Below are 17,035 nucleotides of genomic sequence, written 5' to 3' on the forward strand. Positions count from 1 at the left end.
CGTATGCAATTGGAGTGCCAGCTGCTGTTGCCAATTCAAGCGATCACTTGCGAGACCAAGAAGGCTCTATATCTCTCACGTACGTGATATATTCCCTTAGCCTATCAAAATCATAAAATTGTGTGCCCTTCTTGCCTCCGTAGTAGAAGAGCTTGAATATATTGTCTTTTTTAGGACCATGGCCAATATCTATTGATAGGTCTAAAACGCCAACACTACGCTGAAAGTACCAGTTATTCACCACATTCTCACGCCTGCTTCTCCAAACCAGCTCATCGCCGAACTTTTTGAACATGAGGTTAAATATTACATCAGAAATGCAGAGAGATCCCCGAAGATGTGGTAATACAGCAAATTTGTCAAGGTATGCAAAGGGACGCTTTTCAGGACCCTCATATGTCAGAATGGCGATACCTTCATAGTCACCAATAACAATTATACTAGCAATTTTCCCGTTTATTCGTTTCAAGTAATGGCTCATATCCAAGTTCCGATCGAAACTGTGCTCAATTATCCCTTTGAGCTTCGTTAGGTTGACCCGTTTGTGAGCGGGCAATTGGGCTGAGCCTGCTGTTGATAACAACTCGTGAAATCCAACAGAGTTCTCCTTCGTAAGTGTGCTGTAGTCATATAATTTAATATCGACGCCTTGTTTGAGCACGGTGGTTGAAAATATTGGGTTCGCTCGTTGCGTTCCTATTTTGGCACCGCAGGCAGGTAATTCATACCATGCATTATCGCTGATAGGATCTCTTTTAAAGCTGGGGAGCGAAGAGGACACTAGAGATCTATCGGTCAATACATTATAAAGCAATGGATTATACCGCGAATTGGTGACAGCTGAGTGCATGCTAGTGATCAGGCCAGTTGACGATGGCAGTAGAAGCGACAAAACCGCTGACATCAGCTCCAAATCGGTTAGACTTTCTGTAAGAGTAGTGTACTGAAACTCTTTGTAACTCCCATCGGTAGCCCTTCTTTCAGCAAGCAGCCCATCATCCATTTCATGTCTCAAGTCGGTAATTTGCTGTTTCAGCACCTCCGCGAGCGAACCATATTCCTGTGATAAATTCACAAAGACATGGCTATTATCGTGCCGTTCGGAGGAAGGAATGCCACCATACCGGTTAATAATGAAAAACTTATCAATTCTGCATGGCATATATGCAACTAGCTCGCGCATAAAGGCCACTTCATCTTCCGCCAACATCCTCTTTGCACGTTGCTGGTGGTATACGAACGGCATTATTATCGGAATAATACTATTATACGATGCTCCGTTCTGCAGTATAGTTTCGCGGGTGCCCGAAGCCATTGGCTCGTTTATCGGTATCGACTGCAGTCCATGCTTATAGAACGTTTCACGTAATATCTCAGACTCTGTCATCACGTGCTTGGAGGGGCTTAAGACCACTAGCGGCCTGATCCCTAGCAGTCTCAATCTGCCAAGCATAATGGCAAAGTCATTGATCAACCCGGCTGAAAATGTTTTGGTGCCGCGCAGGTATAGGACACAGTGATACGCAACTGCCGGATCTCCGTATTTAGTTAAATAATCTTTGGCTTCCCTTCTTGTCGCGGTAGACTTCAGCACGGAGAGAATGAGACGCCTATTCACATAATTGGGCGTATGGTATCCCACTTTAGTGGTCAACAATCGTCTGAATAGCATATGGCTATATGCTGAGTGTCATGAACTGGCGCAGCTGGCCCCGGACAGTTCAACATAATTTTTCATTTTCGTACAGCTTATATACTACCGATGACTCCTAAGATAGCGCTGGCGCAATCCAAAGGTCGCACATGCAGCTCATCTTTCTGAACATCTCCAAGCAAAAGCAGGAGCTTTGGATGAGCTAATGAAAGGCTTAGCAACTTGCGCTGTTTGAGTATTCTTGGCACGTGATCATAGCGGTTCCTGCGTGTGATCCGGCCTGGTTGATTTTGGATGCGTTTTGTTTGACAGAGAAGGTATCGGGAGAAGTTCTAGATCTAACGCCAGAAACATTGAACCAGACCGACTCGTCAATGGCCCTCCCAAGAAACCTACAGGATACGTTTTCTTTGCAAGAAGTGCAATTTTTGGTAGAGAATGAACCCATCAAGATAATGCCCAGGATCACCACCAAGCCGATCCGGCGTAAAGCGGCGTCAACTCCGTCCGCCGGGTCGTCGGTGCGCTGGAAACTCATAACCACGGACGATCACAATGTCAACAACATGGTGGCGATGAGTAGTACAGAGGTGTCGCTGTGGCTGGCGCTGCTGCTTAAACAGCAGGGTAAGTGCAGTATTGTGGCGCCCGCGTGGCTGACGATCAAACAACTGGATAGCTTCATTGAGTTTGAGCTTCAGAACACTTCGAGGTTCGCCAACCTGCCGTGGAACTGGCTCATCATCGCACACCTACTGTTTCAGAAAGCTGCCGATGACTTCAGAGACCCTGTGCACATACTACGGGCCAAAATCCAGGACCTACGAGAAGCAAGGCTGGGCAAGATTGCAAAGGGTCTGCAGCATCTGAATGAGTCCCATCTGCAGCTAGACAACCTGTCTCTGTCGGAAATCAACGAAATGAGGCCGTTCGCGGTAGGTGTGATGGACAAGTTGCGGGACATCCACGCGGCAGCGGCGGACAGAGAGCAATACGCAAACAATATATAACCATGGATACCTGAATACGAAGACTGCAGCCCAGCCTGCCCGAAAGACCCAGCACTTGGTCTACAGCGTGCTGGCAAACAGACAAAAATAATGAGAGCTACGGGATTCGAACCCGCGAATCCGTAGATATCAGAGATCTTGCTTAAGAGGAGCCTAAATCTGACGCCTTAACCACTCGGCCAAACTCTCTATTTTCTGTCAGAGAGGTGACATATTGACACATATAAAGGACCTGCCACAAAAGTGGGCATTTAGCCGCCAGTGCAAATATCTCATATTCCACCAATTGCCTAAATCGCACTATAATGGATTAGTGGGTAGCAGTCTGGTGGCGAAAAGCACTGAATGGCTGTCATTTGCCTCTTGCGTGCCACCTAATGGAGTGTGCACCTGCATTATTCACAAGGCGAATCCACCCTCCCGGGGATGTAGGCAGTAAAAGCTGGCCTAGTGGTCCTTCCAGTGAATTTGTGTTTTCTCTCCATGTAAGGTTTTGGTAGTCATACTTGGACAAGTCAGAGTGTTTCAGTTCCGAAAGTCACCTTCCAAATTTAAGGAACTGTCATCGGCACGTGACATAATTGGCCCGTAAAATGTATTTGGTACAAGAGCGTTCAGAACGTTCGAAACCGTAGCGGTTACTGGCACGTTTTACTGCCGTTCCCCTTTAATCGTAATTAACTATGGACACAAGAAGGATATTCGAAACCTCGATAGTACCGGAAATTCTAATTACAAAATGTCACTAATACACTATGCGGGTTGTCGATAAAGTAATGCCGGTAGTGAAACATGGTAGCGCACGCTATCTGAAGATATAGCGGGATTGCTGCTCGTTCAAACTCAATTACTATGCATGCCAATTCGAACAGACACATCTTCTGAGCCGTGTGAACTTCGTCCTCTCGGAGAAACAGCTTCCGGGGGCGCTGATTTACAGGTCCTCGCCCTTCGTGCGATTGCGGCAGCGGCTCCAGTAAACCGTCAAAGGTGTAGAATTCCCCGTCGCAGAGATGAACAGGGACCCATATAAATATGTCTTTAAATTAACTGGCATGCGCCGTATCAAAAATTAATAAGACTGTTTGTGTTTGCACAAGAACAACATATATACCATTATAGATTATTACATTAACAATAACAATATCAAGCAAGAACCAGCAGACAAAGATGCAAGTTTGGCACCTCTCCAGATTGTTCCACATCCCATATTTCAACAGATCGCCGCTAAAGTTACAGGCAGCGCCAGAGCAGCAGCTGCTTATCAGAGACCGGATAAATAAAGAAGGCTACGTCGAGGTGCAGCTAGAGGAACGCACTGATAATATCAATGTGAAGGCGCTACGCTCCACTAAAAAATTGGGGTCTCCGAATGCAGTCCCTGATGGCAGCTACGAGGAGAGGGCAGATGAAGTCGATGTATCGATCTCCGAGTTTATCACCTTCCGGAACCAGCTTCAAGAGTCCAACAAGCGCTCGGGACCGTACTCCAGTGCTAACATTCGGGTTCGGAGGGCACAGCGCAGGTCTAACAGAATGCAGGATCCATCGCAGAGGATCCAGGTTGTCGGTTCTGGGAAATGGCAAAGCCGCCGCACTGAGTCACTGGTAAACATGGCAGAAATTGATCTGGCAGAGCCTCAAGATGATGACCAATACAACGACAAAGATAATCGTCGTTCAAAGTATGTGGTGAGACATGGCTGGGGCCTAAAAAAGGGTACAGGAACAGCGAAGTGTTGAAGGGCGGCAATTCCGCGCTTTTAATCCGTGACTATACATGTCGACCTATAGCGACTACGTTCTAGTATAGTGCCTACGTAATCTAATGAATATATCGTGGTAAATTACTACTTGCGCAGCCTCCACATGGAAACCCTTCGAGAGAAACGATTAATGTCCGCTGCATGCTGCGCCGAGCCTACGAAAAACGCGGTTACAGCATCTGGAACAAAACAAAACACAGACTAGACTTATCGCGCAGATAGCATGCATTCGAGGATGATATAGTAAATGCTGCCCCTGTAGGTATACCCGAGAAAAGCACCCAACCGTGCCTCTATACGGCGCTTCCAGTGTGTATTACGCCAGAAACCTACCACAGGCCTGGTGTGCTCGTCATATCGCAAGGAGCGGGGGGTTGGGGGTGGCAATTTTCAACGGGAGGCGAGTCTTTTGCGCGCTTATTTCCATTTGCGTTCTGCAAAGGCGGTGACAGATTTTAGATACCGGTGATCTCCTAGAGCTCTGTCCGACGGACGTTTGTCAATCAACGCTCTACGTAATATAATAAATTTGTTCGCTCACAAGCTCGATCCCTTCCAATGGCAATAGTCGCATGCAGCCATGCATCTCAAGTAATGTGTGAAGTTTAGATTCTCAAAGCCTATACACATACCTCAATTAAATAATTTACGGATATGAATTAATAACGTGTAAGTCTTCCAGATTTTGGTTAGCAAGGGCTGCCAATGTGATATCGAATTTGTTACTCACGGAGAAAGCTCTTCCTTCTCCGAAGGTGAATCATCACTACTGGAAGAGGAATCAGACACGGCTTCGTCATCGTCTTCGTCGTCTTCGTCGTCGTCGTCCTCATCATCGTCGTCCTCATCATCGTCGTCGTCTTCGTCGTCTTCGTCGTCGTCGTCGTCGTCTTCGTCGTCGTCGTCGTCGTCGTCGTCGGTCTCGTCGTCGTCGTCGTCCTCGGCGGACAAGAACGATGGCTCCTTTTCAGGGTCCCACAAGGCAACGGCTATGTTGTTGGTGGCATACGTGATACCGGATAAAAATGGTGGGATCTCTAGGCAGGTCGCAACAAGCCCAAATGCAACGTACTGGCCAAAGTTGTCATAGAAGCGCTCTTCACGCTGGATATTGTTGAAGCCACGTAGGCGCAAGTACTTGGCCAAGTAAAGTCTGGTGACGAACGGCGAGATGAGGATGTTGAAAAACACCGGGCCGAACACAGGGATCGCAGAAACCAACAACAACACCACCATGGTGAACGCGCCGCCCATGTACTCGAGCATCTTCCACGGAAAGTGGTTCATCCAGAAGTACGGCGTATCTAGGGGGTAGAAAAGCTTCACCGGTACGGGCGGGTTCTCCAACAACTCGATGTTCCCGTTCACCTTCAACGCGTTCTTCAACGTGTACCGCGACACCTGCGACATCCGGAGCACCATCATCGCAAGGTTGTTGGTGTGGAGCAACATGTGCAACCACGCCATCACGATACCCGCCGGCCCGAGAATCACTGAGAGACCCAGATAAACCGGGAAGATCGTGAGGAAGTAGATCACCGTAATCACAACGTATATCGCCGAGTAGAACACAAATATGCTGATATTCACCACGAAATATCGCCGCGTCGTGCAGCTTCGGATGAGCGCGCGCACCGGGTATCGATACGCCTGGTCCCTGAAGAAGTCCGGCGTCGCGTTGGTCGCGATGTTTGTCGCTCTACTCGTGATGAGCAAGATCCGGTCCTGCACGAACCCCACTGTGAGCTCCCGGAGGCCCATGGGCACTTCCTCGATCGCCTGGAACTCCTGCCCTCCATACTTGTAGATTACGCCACTGATAGCAGATATGATCAACGATCCCGCGAACGACATTATGCAAAAACCGGCTGCAGTGGCTGCTTCGCTATTGAGGGGGCAGGTGGCAACAGTCCGGGCTCTCGGGTATGCTTATTTATAGTCGCCGTTTTCGATTTTTGCTCTAGCCGCCCAGCGTCCCTCGACAATTTAGATCCTGCTCAGACACAAAAACGACAGCTTCTAGCTGCCATCCGTCGCTGTAGTCCATCTCACCGATCTATCTGTGGCTGACGCATAGACTGTCCGACGTGGAATCGATCGGTGCACTTAAGCTCGATTATGTAAGCAGCTTTGACTCTCTCGCCATTTTCCGGTCCGCTGCGATGCGGGGCCGTCAGGCGACTCCGCTCTCGGCGACAAGTCTGACGCTCGGCGCTGGGCGGGACATCGAGCCGAGCGCAGCGGCGTATTGTGGCCGGCAGCGGTCCGCGCGCAGGCGACGGCCGCACGCGGGCACGGCCGCTGCCGCGCTGACATTTCAGCGACAGTGATCGACACCTGATAGTCGTTGGCAGACGTGGGCGCGCGGCCTGTCGGCGGCACGGCGGGCCGCAAGTTTCTGCTGGCGTCGCTGCAGCAGAGTCAGAGTTCACCACAAAAGCCTAGCCGACATTCTTTTTCTGCGCAGATGACGACAAAAAGTTCAAGTTGGCCGAGGCAGAGCGCAAGCGTATATAAGACAGCAGAGAGCGGTTCTATCAGGGTCTGGCTCAGAGCTGCAAGCGACAATGAAGTACTTCAAGCTAGTTTTGACAGCGGGGGCCTGCGCGCAGGCTTTTTTGGTTCCCGAGCGGTGGGCGGACGCCATGGCGGAGGCCATCGCACCCGTGGCACGCAACCCGCTTCTATTCAACGAGGAGCCCAAGTTGGTGCCGGATCTCTTTCGCCAGGACAAGCCGTTAGTGTCGTCGGAGAAGTTGCAGGAGATGATCACGGTTGGGCAGTTGAACTCGAGTGCATGGGAGCTCTACCGGATAGCGACGATGTCGACGCCGGAGTACGGGCATCCCACGCGGGTGATCGGCTCGGCGGGCCACAACGGGACGGTGGAGTACATCTTGGAGGAGCTTGGCAAGTTGGGCGACTATTACGACGTGAGCGTGCAGAACTTCGGTGCGCTCGTGGGTGAGCTACGGTCGTACAACTTGACGTACATGAACGACACGGAAGTGCCCTGGTCGAACGTACTACACTACTCTCCGTCGGTGGAACTCTTCCAGGGAAAGCTACTGCATGTGCCGAACCTAGGGTGTGACGAGGACGACTACCGGGCCTTGGTTGTGGGCGCAAACGAGATTGCATTGATCGAGCGTGGTGAGTGTGAATTCCGCAGGAAGAGTATTCTTGCCGGGACTTTCGGGTTTAAGGCTGCGATTATCTACAATAACGATCCGGAGGAGGGCGGTATCTCCGGGACACTAGGCAACCCTGACGAACACATGATCTCCACCTTCGGCGTTTCCTATGATGTGGGTAACAGTCTTGTGGCAGCGATCAGCCTGGACCCTACGTTTTCCCTAAATGCCATGGTAGACTCTACCGTAAAAGAAATTACTACCCAGAACGTCATTGCAGACACCAAGGGCGGCGACCCAGAGAACATTGTCAGCTTGGGTGCACACTCCGACTCTGTTTTTGCAGGGCCGGGCATCAACGACGACGGCTCTGGCACCATTTCGTTGCTAACCGTAGCGAAGCACTTGGCGAACTTCAGCGTTAAGAACAAAGTCCGTTTTGCATGGTGGTCAGCCGAGGAAGAGGGCCTTCTAGGGTCTGAATACTATGTCAGCCAGCTATCGCCTGAGGAAAATCAGAAGATCAGATTGTTCATGGACTACGATATGATGGCGTCTCCAAACTATGAGTACGAGGTGTACGATGCGAACAACAGGGAGAATCCAGCTGGGTCTGAGGAACTAAAGAACTTGTATATTGACTATTATACTTCCCACGGCTTGAACTATACTTTAGTTCCATTTGATGGTAGATCCGATTATGTCGCCTTCATCCAAAATGGTATCCCTGGCGGCGGGGTTGCCACGGGTGCTGAGAAGATCAATGCACTCAATAACGATCCATTTGACAAGTGCTACCACCAACTATGCGATGACACGGGTAACTTGAACTTCGAGGCATTCATGGTCAACACTAAGCTAATTGCGCATGCAGTTGCCACTTACGGAGCATCACTAGAGGACTATCCATTGAGAAGCACGGATGGTCTGATGACCCTGGCTGCAACTACCCAGTCGCCACGGTTCCACTACAAGGGTAACAGTTTGATTTACTAAGCAGCTGGAACACTTAAAGCGCACCTCGCGCAAGATGACTCACGTGGATTACCATGCAAGCGCGTGGTCATCGTTAGCTCAAATGACGTCCAGTTTTAATACGTCCTCCTATTACATACATACGTATCTACGACTGATATAGAGGATTCCTTAGCGGCTACGTATTTTGCGTTTGCAATGAAAAGTCGACTGACATGCTACTGCCATGCAGACCTAGAAAGGTTTAAAGCCCTTTTTAAAATTGAACATCGGCCCGGAGTTGCGATAGAACTGCTGGCCATTGCCACCAGCGTGCTGGCTACCTCCACCAGAACGTAACATGTCGTATTCTTTGCGTTTAGACTCGTCACTCAAAACCTCGTAGGCCTCGTTAATAGACGACATCTTTTCCTCCACCTTCGCTCTTTCAGCATCAGACATATTGCCCTGTTTGTCAGGGTGATATTTTTTTGTCAAGTGCAGATACGCCCTTCTGATATCTTTCGCATTAGCATCATTACCGATACCCAATATCTTATAATAGTTCTTCTTTGTGCTAGGCGGCTGGTGAGGTTGCTGCTGTTGCTGCTGTTGCTGCTGTTGCCTGAAGAACTGCTGTTGATACTGCCGTTCAAAGAATTGCTGTTGATCTTGTTCCTGCTTTTGCCTCTGCCGCCCGATAGCTCTATTGATATGCTTAAACAGTTGCGCGGTAAATTTATTACGCCCTGTTTCTGCAACTTTCTTGTGGTTACCAATAAAGCTGCTCAAAATGTTCCAGTGTTGAGAAACATCAGCGTTGGCGCCTTTACGTTCTAGACCGACAAGCTTAGCAGCGACCCGCTTTACCAGATGGAAAGCCAAGTGTGGATAAGTTTCATATGCAGTTTTGAGGAGCTCGGGAATCCCATCCGGAGAGTTAACCTTCGTGAGATAATTGGAGATTAGGGAGTGCTCCTTTGGCGTAAGAACCTGTTTTAATGCCCGATCGCAGAACTTATTAGCATTTTTACTCGAGGATTTCATGTCGAACGCCAGACATAGAAGCACATCCAGCGACGTTTGGAATTCAGTTGGATCAGGAAGCTTCGTGTACTTGCGCTGTGCGGGTGAATTAGAAAGCGGGCGATTATTTAACAGTTCCAACACATGCTTTTCCGCGACCTTCTGGAATAGTGCGTAATTGTTTGTAAAAGGGGCCTCCAACTTTATGAGTGGTTTCTGATCCTTTACCATTAAATTAATTATGTTATCCCAGTTCTGATTTTGAATGCCAAAGTACTCTTGTGCATCTGTCAGCGCACTGGCTGATACCTTAACATTTTTGTTCCATTTGTTCCATAGTTTCATGAGATCTGTGCAGGGCTTATAGTCCATATCAAGGCTGAGACATTTCTTTAATGAAGCGACTGGTGGTGAGTTAAGCACGAACCACTGCACAACGCTTACACGGTATTGTAGCTCCAGTCTATCAGTTAGAGATATGCTCGTGGCATATTTATCTGCTAGCAGCATGTAGTTCTCAACCACTCGCTGCGCAGTATTCAAATCCAGCGAATCTGCCAACTCTTCTAAGAGTACATCCGTGTGGTTAACCCGCAGTTGGTAGTCGAGCGGAGAAATAGATTCCAGGGCCTGGTATACTTCATCCCCGTCGGCTTGCGTAATATTATCAAGAAGCGCATAGTACGCTAGCTTATCATTGTCATCATCCTCGATATGGCTCCAAAGCGCCATTTTCTTATACAGTTCATGCAGGCGTTCCTCGCTCAGCATTTTGAAGGACGGTTCACCACTGGCAATGACCTTTTCAAATGATTCCATTGCCTTGAGTTCCTGACCCACGGATAAATGTATCAACCCCGACTTATAATATACCTCGTTTTTCATCCTGTCCCAAGAAGGACCCTTGCATTGCTCCACCATGGGAATGATGCTATGGTATGAGCTCAAGGACGATTTATCGATAGCCAGGGACTGCATCAAGGCTGAGGCCTCCTGGAGGTCACATTCCACTTTCTCACAATGCACATAAAAGGGCAGTAGAAAGAAGAGCACTGATTTGCGCATGACGGAGGTAGAAATGCTCCTTCAGTTACTGGTTTTCAAGACTAGTGGATGCTGGGTAGTGTCAGTTCACTCATTCTGATTGCACTTCGGTGCTTCTGATATACCCGTATATTACGAGATCAAATGCTGACGTGTAAAAAAAGAATGAAACGGACAGGAATTGAACCTGCAACCCTTCGATTGCAATTTCCGGAAAATCCAGGATTTAACTGGAGTCGAAAGCTCTACCATTGAGCCACCGCTTCTTCTTATAATGAAAAAGTATATAAGTACCAATAATAACAATATTACACGTGACCACAAAACATTCTTTCACATAGGCATGCTGGATTAGAGGAATCATAGGAAGTAAAGCGGGAAGCGCCGTATCTTCACTTGGGTTCCGGGTATGCTGTTTTTACTGTTTTTGAAGTACTCACTGATTTGTTTTTCCTTGTATTCAGGTGCGATCTCAGACAAGTGCAAACTGTACGCAAAAGGTGCAGGCTTAGTTGTGCGACTTGGTGAGTAATTGGATGCGTAGGCGGTTGACGTTAGGTATCTAGCTATCTGGATAGCTGTCAGAGTACTGTTGAGTGCAAGATAAGATAAACCTTGACTCCCTTTGAAGTAACAACACTTTCGATCGGGCAACACAGATGGAAACATTCAGCGATAGTTTTGACTACATCCTGCAACTGACCAAGACACTCAGTTCACAATGCTGGAACAATCGGCAGGAAACACTGAAATTAGAGCAATTGCTCAAGCGTCTGGCGAAGCAGACGCATATATCATATGAACAATTTACCAATGAGCCGAGCGCTGAGGCGAGCAAGATATATGACGAGAATGCTCAGTTAACGGAGGAAGAGCGGCTTGTACAGGAGAACTACCAGCTTGTATACCAGATCGAGCAGCAGGAATACCTGAATACCAGATTCTGGATTTTAATTGGCCAGATTAACGAGTTAATTGTGTCGATTCGCAACTTCATTGTGGAGCAGAGGTCGATACGACCGAAAGCAGAGGCAGAGTTCATAGAGCGGAACGTGACCGAATGCGAGGAGAAGCTAGTCACTAACCAAATGCGCTTATTGCAGGCTGAGGAAAACTCGACCGAGGCCATAGCTGCTCTGCTGAAGGAGCTTGTTCAAGTTTGCAGCGAGGTCAACTGGAGCAATGTGCCGCGCGATAGTAGAAGCTTTCAACGACTACTACAGAATATGGAAAAGGTACAAAAGGTACATAATATCACATTAATCCCTGATATATAGATCTATACACTAGTTTGCTTTGAAGCGTGGTAGTAACCGAAGGAAGGGGTTCCAGTCCCCTGACACCAGTGGCGCGAACCACGCCACCATAGCCATAACCACACTTTTATACCTGGGCTTCTGACGATCTAACACCAGTCGCGCAGCCTGAGCCAGATCTTCGTCTGTGTCAAGCTGTTCTGTCTTTGCCAGGTGATAGGAGTATCTAGCGCTGAGCTGTTCTTCAATTTTCTGTAAGCGCAGACCAAATTGACCGATACCCTCGTCAATATCACGCATTCTTATGTCAAGTACTTGCACATCGTAGGTAAACTTTGCTGCTAGCGATTCCAATTCCTTCATTTCCTTCAGTAGGTGTCCATTTTTCGATGCCAATAGGGTTTTCTCACTGCGCATGTCTGTTGCTTTATTGCGAACACGCTCAACAGCTGCTGTGAGATCGTCAATACGCTTTTCGAGAACAGCAGCCAAGTCTTCATCGTAGGGCTGCTTTTGCGCGGCCAGCGCCTCAACCTTCAACGTATCGCGCGCGAGGCGGACTACAGCAGGCTCAAAAGGCATGCTCCATTCATTGAAGACATCTTCCACTAGGGACATGCTCGCAGAGCGGGGACGGTTTGACGGGGGCTGTGGAGTCTTGGGGATTCCCAGGTCCGGGGAGGAAGACCGCCTATACAGCTCGGCTCGGTAAAGGGCGCGGTCAATAACTTCAGCAGAGTGGTACGTGTACGTGCTACCCGCATGGGGGCTCTCAGATGTCTCCAGATTATACGGATTAGAGTCGGTCGGAGACTCGGAATCCGAGTGTATCAATTCATCTTCCTGGGTCGTATTCACCCCCCGCACGGTTGTTTCAGATACCCGAGAGCCATACTCGTATTTGGCTGTTGTAAAGTCATTCCATAAGGTACCTTGGGGTAGCCCTTTCCCACTCCAAAATGCCCTGAGAGAAGCACCACATCGCAGACGTGACACAAGTTTCTCAAGGTCTGTCGTCAATATATCACTGGAAAGATGAATTGGATTCCCCTTACCTGCGATATCCTGCACCGTTGACTTCACTACCCTTTTGAATTTGAAGATATCAGTATTAAATGTCTTGGACGTAACCTCAAAAAGCTTACTGACCGTCCGAAGGTCGAGGCATGCAGTTTTCTCGAGCCCGTGACGCCGTTGGAAGGCGTACACAGCTGAGAACATTGAGCTTTCATCTAACGGATCCTTCAACGAACTCACGTCTGCAACAACCAGTTTGAAATAGCAGGCCAGCAGAAGACTGACCACCGCTGAGACGGACAGGGGCCCGAGCACACTCTCCTTGCGCGGGCGTTCCACCGCCAGGTACGTCGTTCCATACACCGCCCACCACTCTTCCAGCGCCGCCTCAGTGCGCTGGCACAATATGCCGTCCTGGAACTCGCGCCCGAGGACACCAAAGTAGCCGAGTATCAGTTGGATGAGCTGCACTAACTGCACAACGCTGCGTTTCGCCTGCTCGAAGTCCCGCATCGATATCTTGTAGAGCTGTAGAAACTTGTCCAGTGACGCCGGTAGGGGTTCAGCGCACAGTAGTGCAGACCGCCCGGCACACCCAAGTCTCTTTAGGTTGAAGTTGACTTGGTACCTGGGCCACACTGATCGCAGGTCCCCCCCTTCCACATGCAGAAGGTTCAGCGTGGACGGCACCTGCGAAATATTCGTGATGATCACCTGCCGCCCCTCGCCTGGCTCTTGCTGCGTGCTATATGCTGCCACCTGCCGCCACCACTGTCGCAGCAGCTCCGGCCATGCCCCCTCGTCTTTTGGCACCCGCAAATCGACACCGTGCAGTACATCTTGCGCATTGCCAGTATAGGTCACCACCACTGTCGTCGCCTGCCTCTCGTATACCCACTGTTCCACAACATACAGCTCGTACCCACCAAGTGCCACCTCCTGGTACGAACAATCCTCCAAAGCGCTCTGCGACCTGAAAACCGCCCGGAAGTCCGGCACAACGTACTTTATCCATCCGCCATGTGTTTCGGCCTCACCATCGTTCACCACTTTGCGTGAACCTCGAGAGTTATGCTGGGCAATATCCATATCTAAGCTCCATCTACTACTGTTCGCTACCTCACGGGCTGCCTAGGAAGTGGTTCATAGACGATATGGAGCTATAGGGCTCATCGCAGTCCGTCATAAGGCATGTTCACCATCACAGAAAACGATTTAAAAGGGACACCCACAACTTCAACCACTACAAATACCAGTAAGGTATGCGCTAGGAAGCAGTTGGAGTTACTAGCTGTTAGGAGACATTGAAACGAGTATCTAAAGATTTTGACAGTGGGGATTCTGTGTGCATTGGTGTTCATGCACGTAGTGACTAAGTAGTGGCTGCATACATAGGGTACACAGACTGACAGGGTGGCTGACAAAAGAACAGTAACTTGAGATCGTGATGTTCCTATCAATGCGGGCCGAGGAGGCCATGTTTCGATCTGCGGATATGACCTATATCGAGTTGTACATTCCGCTAGAGATAGCGCGCGAGGTTGTTTGTGTATTAGGTAACCTGGGGAGCGTAATGTTAAAGGACATGAACAAAGACCTAAGCACGTTCCAGCGCGGGTACGTTAACCAGGTGCGGAGGTTCGATGAGGTCGAGCGGCAGGTGGGGTACATGGAGGGTGTGGTACGGAGGCACAAGAACGAGACATGGCGGTACCTGTATCGACATCTACAGCGGGAAGAGCAGCAGGAGTATCCCGGCCGGGAGCACCCCACGCTTGCGCAGCTGATCGGTTCAATGCACACACACTCGATTGATTCGGTGGACGAGGTTGCGGAGGAAATCATGCAGTTCGAGGGGCGCGTGAGGCAGCTCGACCAGAGTCTTGTAGCGATGCGCGAGCGACTGTCGAAGCTTGTGCATGAGCGACGTGTGATGTTCACTTGCGAACACTTTCTCGAAGTGAACCCCGGGATCGGGGAGCGATTGCCCACACGCCCCGCGGGGTTCGAAGCTGATGAGTTTGAACTCACGCGTGTCGGGGAGGAGGACGAGGAGACGGCAAGCCAGCTGTCTTTTGATATTTCGGATGACGCAGAGACACAGCTGCCCGGGGACATGCGCACGTTACTCGAACCGGTGTACCGGCATCAGTACCTACTTACAGGCTCAATTGAGCGTGCTAAGGTAGAGGCGCTCAACAAGATCTTGTGGCGCCTTCTCCGTGGGAATGTTTTCTTCCAGAATTTCCCTGTCTCAGTGTCACCGGTGGAAGAAGATGATACCGATCTCGAGACTGACTGCTTTATCGTCTTTACGCATGGCGAAGTCTTGCTAAGCAAGGCGAAGAAAGTGATAGAATCCCTAAATGGCACAATATATCCGTTTATGCAAGACGGGGCGACAGTGCAGGAGTTGAACGACAAGATAGCGGACCTTAAGCAGATATGTTCTACGACAGAACAGACACTACATACGGAACTTTTTCTTGTTGCCAACCAATTGCCCATGTGGAATGCCATTATTAAGCGTGAAAAGTACATCTACTCTGCCTTGAATTTATTTAGGCAGGAGTCACAGGGCCTCGTTGCAGAGGGATGGCTTCCCACGTACGATCTACCAGGAGTTCAGGCGGCACTAAAGGACTATGGGGAGAGCGTAGGATCCGCAAATTCGGCCGTTTTGAATGTAATTTCGACAACGAGGACACCGCCAACTTTCCACAGGACTAACAAGTTTACGCAGGCATTCCAGTCCATTGTTGATGCCTATGGTATTGCAACATATAAAGAAGTGAACCCCGGGTTGGCAACTATCGTCACATTTCCCTTTATGTTTGCCGTTATGTTTGGCGATGCCGGACACGGTGCATTGATGCTCATAGCCGCGCTCTATTTGGTGTTAAATGAAAAGAAGTTGGGAGCAATGAAACGAGGTGAGATTTTCGACATGGCATACACTGGAAGATATGTTATTCTACTGATGGGAATCTTTTCTATCTATACCGGTATAATGTACAATGATATTTTTTCCAAGTCCATGCATTTGTTTTCCACTGGCTGGAAATGGCCTTCAAACTTTCAAGAGGGCGAGATGATTGAGGCTCAAAAAGTTGGTGTTTACCCATTTGGATTGGACTATGCCTGGCACGGTTCGGACAATAGTTTGTTATTCACCAATTCATATAAAATGAAGTTATCAATCCTTCTAGGCTTTATCCACATGTCGTATTCATATATTTTCTCATATCTCAACTACCACTATAAAGGTTCGAGGATCGATATTGTCGGCAACTTCATTCCTGGATTAATATTTATGCAATCAATATTTGGGTACCTATCGTGGGCAATTATTTACAAGTGGTCAAAAGATTGGATTAAAGATGAGCTGCCTGCGCCTGGTTTATTAAACATGTTGATTAACATGTTTTTATCTCCCGGAGTTGTCGATGAAAAACTATATACAGGCCAGAGCTTTCTTCAAGTTATCCTTTTGCTAGCTGCTCTAGTTTGTGTTCCGTGGCTACTACTTTACAAACCGTTGATGTTGAAGCGCCAGAACGATATAGCTCTCAGCAAAGGATTCAGAAGCCTCAGAGACCAACGGGTGCATGAGATTCTTCTGGAAGCACAGGAAAACGCAGGCGAAGATATGCTGGTTGCAGATTATGAAAATGAAGATGAATCGTCGGAGGAGTTCAACTTTGGTGACGTTATGATACATCAGGTTATCCACACCATTGAATTTTGTTTGAATTGTATATCTCATACTGCATCGTATCTCAGATTGTGGGCCTTATCTCTTGCGCATGCTCAACTCTCGACTGTGTTGTGGTCTATGACCATTCAGAATTCGTTCTCCGACTCCAACCCTGGTTCATTTTTCTCTGTCACCAAGGTGGTGGTTTTGTTTGCCATGTGGTTTGTGTTGACTGTTTGCATTTTAGTCTTAATGGAAGGAACGTCGGCTATGTTGCACTCGTTAAGATTGCATTGGGTGGAAGCGATGTCCAAATTCTTCGAGGGCGAAGGCTATGCTTACGAACCATTTTCCTTCAAGGCTATCAACAGCGATGATGAATAGTATCGTATATATTAAAACTAGACAGATGGAGTAGTGTCACATGTGTCAGGTATAGATTGCCCGATGAATAAGCATCCTTGAAATTTAGAAAAA

General features: G+C 48.7%; 9 protein-coding genes and 2 non-coding genes across 11 annotated transcripts; 5 read left to right on the top strand and 6 right to left on the bottom strand.

Annotated features, from left to right (window-relative positions):
- Nucleotides 1–43: 43 nt before the first annotated feature.
- On the bottom strand, nt 44–1,672 carry ARG2 (acetyl-CoA:L-glutamate N-acetyltransferase; the record flags this gene model as incomplete). The annotated part of the gene is made up of 1 exon (NM_209569.1): nt 44–1,672. One exon carries the CDS (start codon nt 1,670–1,672, stop codon nt 44–46), a length of 1,629 nt encoding a protein of 542 aa, NP_984216.1.
- Nucleotides 1,673–2,028: 356 nt separating this feature from the next.
- Nucleotides 2,029–2,664, top strand: PSF2 (DNA replication protein PSF2; the record flags this gene model as incomplete). The annotated part of the gene is made up of 1 exon (NM_209570.1): nt 2,029–2,664. One exon carries the CDS (start codon nt 2,029–2,031, stop codon nt 2,662–2,664), a length of 636 nt encoding a protein of 211 aa, NP_984217.1.
- A 91-nt stretch (nt 2,665–2,755) lies between these two features.
- AGOS_t0080 lies at nt 2,756–2,853 on the bottom strand. The gene is given in 2 exon segments: nt 2,756–2,799; nt 2,817–2,853. It is a non-coding gene; the product is annotated as a tRNA-Leu (tRNA).
- Nucleotides 2,854–3,834: 981 nt separating this feature from the next.
- AGOS_ADR121WA (ADR121W-Ap) lies at nt 3,835–4,407 on the top strand (the record flags this gene model as incomplete). Its single annotated transcript, NM_001355317.1, has 1 exon — nt 3,835–4,407. One exon carries the CDS (start codon nt 3,835–3,837, stop codon nt 4,405–4,407), a length of 573 nt encoding a protein of 190 aa, NP_001342259.1.
- Nucleotides 4,408–5,156: 749 nt separating this feature from the next.
- On the bottom strand, nt 5,157–6,284 carry AGOS_ADR122C (ADR122Cp; the record flags this gene model as incomplete). The annotated part of the gene is made up of 1 exon (NM_209571.1): nt 5,157–6,284. The coding sequence occupies one exon, from the start codon at nt 6,282–6,284 to the stop codon at nt 5,157–5,159; it is 1,128 nt and encodes a 375-aa protein (NP_984218.1).
- Nucleotides 6,285–6,997: 713 nt separating this feature from the next.
- APE3 (aminopeptidase Y) lies at nt 6,998–8,560 on the top strand (the record flags this gene model as incomplete). The annotated part of the gene is made up of 1 exon (NM_209572.1): nt 6,998–8,560. The coding sequence occupies one exon, from the start codon at nt 6,998–7,000 to the stop codon at nt 8,558–8,560; it is 1,563 nt and encodes a 520-aa protein (NP_984219.1).
- A 213-nt stretch (nt 8,561–8,773) lies between these two features.
- JEM1 (Jem1p) lies at nt 8,774–10,609 on the bottom strand (the record flags this gene model as incomplete). The annotated part of the gene is made up of 1 exon (NM_209573.2): nt 8,774–10,609. The coding sequence occupies one exon, from the start codon at nt 10,607–10,609 to the stop codon at nt 8,774–8,776; it is 1,836 nt and encodes a 611-aa protein (NP_984220.2).
- A 145-nt stretch (nt 10,610–10,754) lies between these two features.
- AGOS_t0081 lies at nt 10,755–10,854 on the bottom strand. Its single transcript has 2 exons — nt 10,819–10,854; nt 10,755–10,790 (listed from the first exon to the last, which is right to left on the bottom strand). It is a non-coding gene; the product is annotated as a tRNA-Trp (tRNA).
- A 393-nt stretch (nt 10,855–11,247) lies between these two features.
- Nucleotides 11,248–11,865, top strand: FAR3 (Far3p; the record flags this gene model as incomplete). Its single annotated transcript, NM_209574.2, has 1 exon — nt 11,248–11,865. The coding sequence occupies one exon, from the start codon at nt 11,248–11,250 to the stop codon at nt 11,863–11,865; it is 618 nt and encodes a 205-aa protein (NP_984221.2).
- A 9-nt stretch (nt 11,866–11,874) lies between these two features.
- STB2 (Stb2p) lies at nt 11,875–13,950 on the bottom strand (the record flags this gene model as incomplete). The annotated part of the gene is made up of 1 exon (NM_209575.2): nt 11,875–13,950. The coding sequence occupies one exon, from the start codon at nt 13,948–13,950 to the stop codon at nt 11,875–11,877; it is 2,076 nt and encodes a 691-aa protein (NP_984222.2).
- A 358-nt stretch (nt 13,951–14,308) lies between these two features.
- On the top strand, nt 14,309–16,942 carry STV1 (H(+)-transporting V0 sector ATPase subunit a; the record flags this gene model as incomplete). The annotated part of the gene is made up of 1 exon (NM_209576.2): nt 14,309–16,942. The coding sequence occupies one exon, from the start codon at nt 14,309–14,311 to the stop codon at nt 16,940–16,942; it is 2,634 nt and encodes an 877-aa protein (NP_984223.2).
- Nucleotides 16,943–17,035: the final 93 nt, after the last annotated feature.

Source organism: Eremothecium gossypii, chromosome IV (genome assembly GCF_000091025.4).
Source record: "Eremothecium gossypii ATCC 10895 chromosome IV, complete sequence".
Taxonomy (NCBI): domain Eukaryota; kingdom Fungi; phylum Ascomycota; class Saccharomycetes; order Saccharomycetales; family Saccharomycetaceae; genus Eremothecium; species Eremothecium gossypii.